The sequence below is a fragment of the Labrus mixtus genome, chromosome 8 (genome assembly GCF_963584025.1).
Source record: "Labrus mixtus chromosome 8, fLabMix1.1, whole genome shotgun sequence".
NCBI lineage: Eukaryota > Metazoa > Chordata > Actinopteri > Labriformes > Labridae > Labrus > Labrus mixtus.
This window is the reverse complement of record NC_083619.1, coordinates 27,668,414-27,679,702: the sequence shown is the minus strand read 5'-3', so window position 1 is coordinate 27,679,702 and position 11,289 is coordinate 27,668,414. Positions and strand designations below refer to the sequence as shown.

General features: G+C 38.9%; 2 protein-coding genes across 8 annotated transcripts in view; one reads left to right on the top strand and one right to left on the bottom strand.

The window, feature by feature from the left end:
* LOC132978369 (NACHT, LRR and PYD domains-containing protein 12-like) overlaps positions 1–4,155 on the top strand; it is a 41,921-nt gene extending 37,766 nt beyond the window's left edge. For all 7 annotated transcript variants that reach the window (XM_061043517.1, XM_061043520.1, XM_061043516.1 and 4 more), the window contains one exon: positions 2,656–4,155. In XM_061043517.1, the coding sequence (XP_060899500.1) occupies positions 2,656–2,671 (16 nt within the window). In that variant the 3' untranslated portion in view covers positions 2,672–4,155. The remainder of the gene's footprint in view (positions 1–2,655) is intronic.
* A 4,743-nt stretch (positions 4,156–8,898) lies between these two features.
* LOC132978384 (tripartite motif-containing protein 16-like) lies at positions 8,899–10,175 on the bottom strand. Its single transcript, XM_061043559.1, has one exon. The coding sequence runs from the start codon at positions 10,117–10,119 to the stop codon at positions 9,139–9,141; it is 981 nt and encodes a 326-aa protein (XP_060899542.1). The 5' UTR covers positions 10,120–10,175; the 3' UTR covers positions 8,899–9,138.
* Between the last annotated feature and the right edge of the window lie 1,114 nt (positions 10,176–11,289).

Sequence of the window (11,289 nt, the reverse complement as noted above, 5' to 3'; positions counted from 1 at the left end):
TTATTTATTTAGTAATTAGTTCCTCTGGTGCTCTTCCGTGCGGGGATCCAACTTAGAAGTTTTTGAAGAAGTCTGAGGCACTCAGAGGGTTCAGCATAAAAAGCCTTTAATTCATCAGGGCTACAGATTCATAAACACATGCCAACATGTTTCAGCCATACAGGCCTTCATCAGGGCAGCTACAAAATGGCAGCCAAGCTACTTCCTTTAACGCTTTACAGCCAGTCACATGATCAGTAGTAGTCACATGGTTTAGTAAAAAGGTTACACATGTAAACAAAGAAAGTTAATCATAAAAATGTAAACATCACACCAAGGCAGATGAGAACTACAGTTTAGAAGTGACTAAATATACAAACAAATTACTACAAAAATGCTGAAAAAAAACAACAATACACCTAGAAGAAAGGTTCCAGAGAAGAGAAAAGTCCAGGGGGCTCATCTATCAACAGTGTGTGAGCACGGATCTGTGCGTACTGAGTAAGAACATTTCCACACAAAGAGTGGAATTGATCAACTTGTTCTTTTACTTAGAAATGTGTGTAAATATAAGCACAGCTCTGAGCATGCTTACACACAGAATCTAGAGGTAGAACATTAAAACTACAAATAAAAAGCACCACGAGTGTCACAGCGCGCCAGAATCCATCTCAACCTAGATGCATGTTCCCAGTTTTTTTAATTCAAAACACAAAATAAGTGATTTTGTGTGGTTTGAAACAGATCCGTTGCCTAATTGGTCTGAAAACTTTAAAAAGTCTGCTGTGACAGGCGTTACTTTGAAATGTTACATCATGGCTGGTTTTGCATTATTAGATGATTTGGTGAAGCGTGCGCTCCGCAGTAAGTTCAAAAGAGCGCACTGATCCGTTTGGTCCAGCTTGTTCTGTTGGGAGAGCGTCACTGTTTGATTAATCCCCCAGAGAGAGCTGTGCCCCCGACCACGCTGTAAATGTTCAAGGGTGAAATTGTGGAGCAGATACTTCTGGCTTTTGTGCCGTGATGCGTTGTTATTTTTTGCACTGAACTTATTATCAAACTTCATCTTGGTGTTTTCTCCTCTGACCTGTCACCTTCTCTCATGCTGCATTTGTTCTTTTGTTAGTAACTTTGACTAATCATTTATCTGGGTCACTTAGCGCGAGAGTTACTAACCTTATTTTATCTCTTTATTTATTTATCTATTTATTTATTTCCCTTTTTTATTCAACCTCTTCCACTTCCATTCCTGTTGTTATGAAGCTCCTTTTCTTTGCTCTCGTAGTCATTATTCCGGCGAGGTAAATATATTCAGGTGGTTTTTAAAGAGGTGTGTTGTTACCATAAACGGTTAATTGGAGGCGTTTCTGAATGTAAATGTCCCTGAGCGTGTGCGAGCCTGCAGGTTAAGAACATGGGATTTATCAACACTGATTACCTACCGATGTTCTTAACCAGCAGGCTCGTGCACGTTCGCGTAGTTTATGTGGAAGTCGAGTTAAAACTCAGAACATCAGCGTTACAATAATGCTCATTAATCTCTCTCTCATTTCTAACATCTTAATTGGGGAAAAAAAGTAATTTATCCTCTCGACATCCCAATGAAATGCTTATTTCTGTTTGATTTCATCCCCGATTGTACAGCCCATTAGCATTCCCTCAGACTTATTTATATTTAATGTGTACCCTGAAATGACGCCCCCCTAATATAATGGTAGGGGAAACACTGGATATGCCTTTTATTTTTTGTTCTACCTTAATATATTCTGCCAGCGGTTCAATAGATAGTACGAACATCAATGGTGACAATGGATCCCCTCGTCTGGTACCTTTTGAGATCTTAAAAATACATTTACATTACTCCATTAACTCTAACTCTGGCATTAGGCTGCTTGTTGAGCGGCAGTAGCTCAGTCTGTAGGGACTTGGGTTGGGAATCGGAGGGTCGCCGGTTCAACTGTCTCTGACATGATGATGCCTTCAAGGACTCTCTGTCCCTTTAAGCTTCAAGTCACCAACACGTGACCACGAGAGCTGAAAGGTGGCGTGCTACTTTACACGCCCACTTCACTTCTGAGCAGGACTGAAGTCCCTGCTGCTCTTCATACTGGATGTTCTGTATCACTGATAATCAGAATAATCCTGATAACGATGATATTATATGATCAGAATAATAATAATAACTTTATTTATAAAGCACCTTTTAAAAACACAGGTTTACAAAGTGCTTTGACAAACAGCAAAAACAAGAACAAACTAAAACAAACAAAGAAAAGAAAAGAAAGAAGAAAATAAAATAAAAATAGTAAAACCAATAAGAAAAGACATTAAGAAGACGACATCACATAAAAGCAAGTCTGTAAAAGTACGTTTTAAGAAGGGATTTAAAAGAATTGAGGGAGTCTGCGAGTCTTATCTCCTCAGGGAGGTCGTTCCAAAGTCCAGGGGCCCTGACTGAAAAGGCCCGGTCACCTTTAGTTTTAAGTCTCGACTTTGGAACGACCAGGAGGCCCCCACCTGAGGATCTAAGACTGCGGGCTGGCTCATATGGTGTCAGTAGCTCTGTTATATAGCTTGGAGCCAGCCCCGTCCGTGTTTATCATGAATAATATAAAGAATAATCATGAAGTCTCTCTCAGAGTCTAATCTCTGATTTATGTCTTTTTATATCAACAGGTTGGTGAGTCTTTAAAGAGAGGATCCTGCTGATCACAGAGCTGGAAGCAGCAGCTGGTGTGTTGGTGAGTCTTTAACTGGGCTGTGTTACTGGGAGACTGACGGACCAATCACAGCGCAGATGACTCTCAGTGCTGCAGTCTGAGCTGCTCTGAGATCAGCTCCACCGTCACACACCGGACCATGACCTCGGACATTTTTCTATTCTCATATTCTGAATTTAAACTGCTTCATGACTCATCGACCGAAGATGAACTCTTTGATTTGGATATAAATGTTTCTGTTGCAGTGCCACCCTGTGGACATGTGTAGTGGTGCAGGTTATTCATTGACTCATATTCACAGATAACAGTAGAAGTTGATTCCAGCTGTGCAAGTTAAAGTGTGAAGTTGTGCTTTTAACCACGAGTCGTTGGTCGTCTGATAATAAATCAGTCGTCTCTTTGTTGGATCAAAACAAAGAGGAGGCTTCACTGAGTTTTTAAAAGAACTACAAACAGGATGTCTGGATCCAGGTGCAGAGTTAGCACCTGAATATTTGATGTAATATGAGATGATATAAAAAGAGCTGAATAACATGCAGACTCAATCATTGATATTCATTCATCATGTCAGGGTAACAACGGACACGTTATCAAACTATCTTTATTTTTAACTTCTGATGTTTATTACACTTTGATGTTTGAACCTTCTGTTTTTATTATCTCAGGATTTTAAATAGAAATTAATTCAATCTGTGGAGGGTTTTATTTAAATAATAATTCATGTTTAGGTTCTGTTGCTGCTATCACTGCTTTCTGCCAGCAGGTGTCACTGTTTCCACAGTTTCCTCCCAGACTGATCGATCTGAAGAGATTATTTCTGTGTCAGGAAACACAAAGAAAGATAGATGATGCCAGCTCTTTTATTTGTTCTTATGTTTTTATATTTCATGTTCAAGTTTAATGTCTCTTTTTGTAATCACTGCCCCCTAGTGGACAGGAGTGTGGAGCGATTCAAAGGCAGAAAAATAATCTTTGACTGGACTTCTGTAATGAAGTGAAGTGTGAAGGAAGTTGAGCTTTCTTTGAGTCTCTCTGTAGTTTGTAACTGAATACTTGGACTCTTCTTCACTTTAGAGGGAACATGTTCTCCACATTTCTTCAACACTTTCTCTACGAGTTCCTCGTCTGATCTAATTAACCCCGTGTTTTAAGATGGGCTGGTGTTTCTGCTCTTGGTGTAAACCCAGACACAGTGATCTTTCTGTCATGTTGTTCATGTGTGTTACTCTTGATAATTCACTCAAATAATGTCTCTATATTCTACAAGTGATTTACTTTTTAAATAACTGACACCATGTCAACACAAAGTTTCACTGCTTCCAATCCGCCTCTTATACGACGGCCATGTTGCATTAAATAACATCAACCACTTCTGTTTATTAAATATCACAGTCTGGATTTTATTAAGGCTGTACACTAATCTTCTTCTTTGAAATTAAACTTAATTTGACTCAAACATGAAGTTGGTGTTATTTTCTGATGTTTATGTTTTTGTCCTCTTGAGTCGTTTGTTTTCAGATGTTCATCAGGCTCCAGGTCCCATCGAGGAAAAGTTCATTCCTCATGATTTAATTCATGAAGCCGACCCGAAGTTTTGGATGACACAGTAAATATAGACTTTAGTTCAGTATATAATTCATGTCATTGTTTTAGTTTCATTGTGGACAAAAAAAAAGCAGATTGGAGCATATTCCAGACAGACACAGCATGTCCCGGTTACCATAGTAACAGTCCCTGTAACTAAAGTAACTCACTGTCCCTGTACCCTTAGTAAACCACTGTTCATGTTACCATGGTAACAGTCTGTCCCTGTGTAACTTTAGCAATTATAGAATTTCCCTCGGTATCAATAAAGTATCTATGTAACTCACTGTCCCTGTAGGCTAACCTTAATAACACACTTTCTGTCTATCTGTAACCATAGTAACTCACTGTACAATATAATCTAGTTTTTTAATAAAGAGAAGTTTTTTACGTCTTGTTTCTGATAATAAAAACATGTTTTGAACAAAATAAATCCACAGAAAGCGGAACAAAAGGCTGCCGCACCTCCACCGTCGGTAGGATACTTTATAGTGTGACACACAGGGGAAGTAAACAGCGCGAGCACCAGATTTGAACGCAGCTACATTTCCTCTCAGACTTTCCTGTTGTCCTAGTTCATCTTTTTTAAAAGTTTAATAAAACCACAACAATGTGTTCAGCTGAGAGTCTGAGAGAGTTTATCAACCAGCGACTAACGGCTGCTGCGGAAGACATTTTTGTAGTTTTTAAAAGAACTATCGTCGAGTACGAGGAAGAGATCGATCGTCAGCGCAGACTGCTGGATATCGTTTGGAAACCTCACATCATCTTCCACAGAGCAGGGGAGGAGTTAACTCAATGATTTTAAATGAATATACAGAGATGTTTGATTAGTTTTGTTCCCAGTGGTGTTACTAAAACAGTGGAGTGGTGGGAACATTTAAAAAAAACTGATTTCTAAGCCTAACCATTAAGTCGTGACATTAGCATATTTGTTATTTTCTCCTTTAATAAAACATAAACGCCATCAGTGACCTCAAATTACCACTGAACTATTTGAATCCCTCTAATGTATCTTCTTCATATTCTGTTGTTAATATTTTTAATGGTCTGGTGATGCAAAGTGGTGCCTGAAGAAGTGAGTATACTCTTAATTAGTCCCTAAATGTTTGAAGGGTCCCGTCCTAATCGGCCTCTGTTGTAATCAGTGACATGGAAAACTCCTGCAGATTTAGTTCAGCTAATAAATGAGCCTTTTGTTTTTACACACTGACACTCTTCTGCTGCTCCACTTAAAGGAGTAGAGATTGTTATGAAGTCAACATAAAGCTCAGAAGAGGAGCAGATCTGATCTTTTTAATGTTGACAGACTTCAGACTGAAACACCTACATTCCTTTACGTCTCCTCATTCCTGAGCAGTGTTAGAGGTGATGTGTTACATCTTTGTAGACTTTTATGTTATGTTAACATGTATGGACCGGACCCTGGAATTAGAAGTGCTCACTTTAGTCGGCTCCAGATAATGGCACAACGTGGTGTAGTTTGGTACCATAGCTTTGGTACGTGTCCCTAAATATTTCACATATTAAGTCGCTCACCTCTAAAATATTTGTACAATAATTGTAAGAGCAGCGGGCTACCTTTTGCTTCTAACTGTTATTTTTGGTTTGTGGTGAAAAATGAGAGAAAAAGTGATTAAAAGTTCAAAAACACTCTTTGACAGGCCCTTTAAACATTTCTTCTGCATCATATCTGGATATCTTTACCTGTAATAGTTGGTCATCGTCCACGAGATTTCAACTTAATATTTACAGTCTGAGGTTTGACCGTTAGCTCGAGTCCTCTTTTAAATCTAACTGTTTGTTACTCACCTCATGAAGAGTTGTTTTCATCCTCTCCAGTGAAGAAAATCTCCCTCAGGTGAACCCGGAAGTTGTCCGAAGATAGAAACGTATTAATTATTCGGTCTACTTTCAGGTGAGCATCAATCAGCAGCAGTAACGTCCCGCCAGGATAAAGTGGCAGGAAGTGACGTCGGAGAAATATGAAAGGTTTTGTAAAAATAGATGGACCTTATTAAATTAAATAAAAAACGCGGAATTGATTTCTCTTCACTACGGAGCCCCTGAAGTCCAAAAAAGTAAAAAAAAAAAAGAAAAATAAAAACTTATACAATATATCCTTTTTTTTTTTTTTTTTACTTTTTAGGACTTCAGGGGCTCCTTACTTTCCCTTATAAATATATAATTACAAATAAAATGAAGTAATCTCTATTTTAAATTGTACATAAATATCCCGTAACAACTAATACTAAATGTGTGTTTGTAAACATTTCCTTCCTGTTTTCAAAAGATGAACCTTTTAAAACTAAAAACTATTGAACACCTTCTTTTGCAGTTTTCATGACACTGCTTTTTTTGTTTGATTTAGAAAAATACCTTTGAGGAAACATAGAAAAAATATAAATCCAACAAGAATTGACTTTTTTATTAATTTTCAAGAACAATTCATCAGAAAATAAATATTAATTAATCTGTTTTTTATGTGGGCAAAATATTAAATTCATAAAACTAAATGGCTGAACAAATAACCCTCCTTTTATAGTTTAAAACTACAGATTTGAAAAACCCTGAACAGTAAAAGTGGTTTAGTTAATTGATTGATGGATGTTTGTGTTGTACAGTTATAATTATGTTCAATGTTTATAGTTGTCCTTATTGTTGATAAAAAGACGTGTAGATGTCCACAACATATTGAACATGTCTGTCCATGCATTTGATGTTCATGACTCTGTAATGGTAATTTCATCCAATAAAAAATAAGTTTAAAAAGTTGTATTTATCCTTGACTTATTTATCCTTATTAGTGTTTTTACTTTTATTATGTTAATATTTGATGTTATAACTTTTGTACATTGAGAGCACAGTTACCAAAGACAAATTCCTTGTGGTGTGTGTCTAAGCATACATGACCAATAAAGCTGATTCTGATTCTGATCTTTGCAATGAAAATGAAATGTTGCTTTAAAAACGAGACAAAATCTCAGAGATGAACAGAAGCACCAGGCGTCAGGAGGTAGAGAAAAGGAGATAGCTTTACTATAAAGAAGGCGTCGCTAGCAGAAGTTGCAACATCTCATCATACACGCATACATGGTGAATATATTTATGCCATTTTCTGTTGAGTATGTACCTCACAAAAGCTGTTATTTTTGCATGTCGAAGCGAGACTTTGACGAGCTGCTCTGATACACGTGGTAAAAACAAGAAGATGCTAACATGAGAAGTCATACAAAAAGCCAAACAGCATGTGATCAATCATTCTTTTTTAAATCCAGTCGCAAATCTCGTATGTGCACCGGTCAAATTCTAAGACATTGCAGCATTTTGAAAAATGAGACACACGAGAAGCTGACAGTTTCTCTTTTTTGTTCCTCCATGAAAGGTGAGCTGAGGTGACGCAGACAGTAAAAAGAGACGCTCAGCTCCGTGTGCACCTTCAATTTATCGTGCACAAAACAAAAAGGACAAGAAAAAAAAAGCACCGAGTTTCAGCAAGTATGCATAATTCTCTTTTCTTTGTACTATAGCCAGTTTACAATATCCCCCCCCCCTGCTGTGATCCACTTGAAGGGGAAAGAGAAAAGCCATGTGGGAAGAGCAGGGTGCAGGTTTCCAGACCAAATCCAGGAGAAAAAAAAACTTCCAGTGAGTCCTGTGAGAAAGTTCAGACTTTTGCTCCCAATCCAGTTTTTGATTTTTTTTTTCTTCCTGTTTTCTTCTATGTCAGCACCGTTTTTCTGTTTTTTTGTTGAGGAGTGAACATACTGAGAAACAAATGACGACAGAGAAACAAAACAGCCAGCTGATTCAAACTCAGGATATTGCTTTGAGTTTCTGCAGAAGGAGAGAAGGGGGACGCAGGATTTTAGATGAGGGGATTAGAGGACAGAGAGGATGGGAAATTGGGAGAATAATCTGTGAATCAGAATTTATTTGAATGCGGTCGTATTTTCTGGATGTGCGTATATGCTACCTCCCATGTCAGGGGCCTTCTTCAGGTTTTGCAGAGTCAGCACTATTTCAAGTGTTCCTGCAAATTGAGACAAAAACTGCAGCTGACCTTTGTCCAAATATGGTCATAGGAAGGAGGGTCACTGACATGTGACCCTTCTGAACTTGAATTGAAATTCCAGGGTTTTTCCTGCATAGAGAATTCTTTGGCGCCCCCCAAAGAGGTTTTAACCAGCGCCAAAGGAAAATCACGAGCGCCAAAAGAAAAAAAAGACGATTCAAACTGCAAATCAAATCCTCTCTGAATGTTAAAAATATAATAACATAATAATAATAATATAATAACAGCCGTTTGAATACTTCATCTTGTACAAAGGAAGCACCCTCCCCTTATTCTAATTCTTCTTGTCTTGCAGTCCTATACCTCAACAAATAAGCCATCAAATGAGCTTCAAGCAACAATAACTAACTATCCAGAAAGACAAGGCACAAAATGTCGCCCCTGAGAATCACTGTTAAATGATGATAAGTTAATTTCTTATACTTAAAGTTAATATCCCTGAAAAGTTATCTTTGAGTGAAATAGGTTTACTCATGCAGCTTTGAAAATCATGTCAGAAAATCATGTCGGTGAATCCATGAAGGAAAAATAAGAGACACGTTTGAAATATAAAATTCTTTATTCTGCAGTCAATCAGGCAACGAACTATAGAAGAACAGGTACAGCAGTTAGAAACAACTCAAAGAGACAAACGACTCCTGCAGGATATTTTCAGCTGAAGCTGCAGCATATTGTTTACACACATACCATTTTGGTTTTGATTGAAAAAAAAAACAGAGCCACTTGTGACAAGATATAATTTAAAGGGGACACAGGCTATTTTCACCTCATTTCTCTCATCTAGGTCAGCTGACAGAACTCAGCAGAGGCTCCATTATAACCACTAAACCAAAGTCCAGCATGTAGAGGCTGAGTGAATGTGGTCTGGACTCTGTGGAGGAGAGTCATGGTTTTAGAGATGCTGTAGAAGGACAGAATACCTGCTCTGTGATCCAGGTACACTCCTATTCTGGAGGCAAGAGGACCTGAGATGAGAGTTTTGGCTCTGTTATGTATAAATTTATAACTATTGCTGCAGTTGCACTCTAACAACCACGACTCGTTGTTGAATCCAAATGCACATTCGTTCATGGAGCCTTCTCTGCTGATGTCCCTGTATGACACGGCTAGATTTACCCGTTTCATTCTCCACTCCACTTCCCAGTAACACCGTCCAGTCAGACTCTCTTTACTCAGGGCCTGACGCCATCGGATGAATCTGTCCGGGTGGCTGGGATAAGGCTGCTCCTCTCTCGTCATCAATGTCGCTTTCCTGTTTCCCTCCGACAGTAACAGCTGTGTGTTTACAGTGTTCGGATCCAGTGTGATGTCTCGTGCGTACTGCAGGAACTCAGCTCTGGTCTTCGGCTCGGTTGTCAAATTGGAGGATGAATCGTTGACTTGAGTCTGTGGCGGGTCAGTGTTTGTCCCAAAGTCAGCGGGTATGTCCTGAGGTCCATCTTTGGTGTCTGAAACAGTGGCTGTGACATCCTCAAAGAACCCCAGAGGACACATTTTACTGCTGGGCAAAACTGCTGAGTCATTAAGAGGAAATATTTTATCCACGTGTCTGATCAGGTCGGTGACCTCATCGCTCCTCTCCCCTGCTTCATCAGCGGAGAGATTGATATTCTCCACAGCCAGCTGCAGAACTTGAACACTTCTTTTTCTGCGTTGGATATCCTGCTGCATGTCTGCTGGACTCACCTCAAGCTCTCTCTGCGTTACACACACGTGACAAACGCATTCCCCTCTGCCCTTGTAGCTTCTAATACAGTCCATTTCACCTGATGCCAGTGGAGGATGTGTCGGGGTTCACAGTCAGCGCTCTGATTAAAAAAAAAAACTGATGCTGATCCACGCTGCACGGGGCTGGGGAGCTCACTTGTTGGTTACACCCACCTTGTACTCGTATATTAGTGAAGGAGAGGGAACCAGGAAATGTGTGCACAGAGTGGAGTTGAGCAATAGGGAGGGGTTACCATGCTGCCCTCACGCATGTGATGAATTCTCTTAAAGTGACAGTGTGAGTCTGTCAGTCTGAGTTTTATCGTGCAGTTAAGATTAAAAGACAACATTGAACAACCACAAGATGTTTTTAAATAAGTTACAGCTCACAATAGTTGAAGCAAACATGGAAAAAATTCTTGTTGTCATTTGTTAGAAGTCTCACTTTTATTTTTTTTAGGTGTCCTCTGCAATTTACAGTTTCATAGAGCTATTTTGTATAACTTTGAGCTTTAAAGGAGAAGACAACACAGAGAGAATGAAGACACCAAGAATGCTATAAGAAATGAGACTGTGTTCAAACCAAGCCGCAACCTCCGGTTTTGAAAAATAAAGCCAATGTGGAAGTGCAACATCCTGCAGTTTGTCAAGTGTCCACTTGAGGCAGGATCCAGGAGCACAGGAAGTCACATACACACAACAGGCCAAAAAAAAAACAGTTTTTACAGCAGAAATAAGATACCTCATGGTACATTTTTACATACATTTGGGGGAAAACTGTAAATTTGGTCTGATGGAGAAATGAATACAATTTAATTAGATTTATTTGCAAATGTCTTCAAATTTTTACATCATTACAAATAGTAGATGGTTAGTGATACAGCACAGATAAGAAAACAAAAGTCATCACTAACACTGACAGCCTTCATGGTTTAAAGGTCACATATTCTCCTCCTCTTCAACATGTTTAAATAAGTCTCAAACTTGTCTGTCTTTTGTTCTAAATCCACTCTGATCCTGTATTCGATCATGCCTATAAACTCCTCTATTTCAGCCCTGCTCAGAACAGGCTGTTTCTGTGTCTGTACCTTTAAATGTAAATGAGATGTGTCTGACCACGCCCCTCTCTAGACGTCCTTGTGTCTCTGTGATTTCTCTCTGCATGACCTATTGTTTACGGTGAGAAGGCAGACTCAGATGAAACATGGTGAAGTGTATTTTACA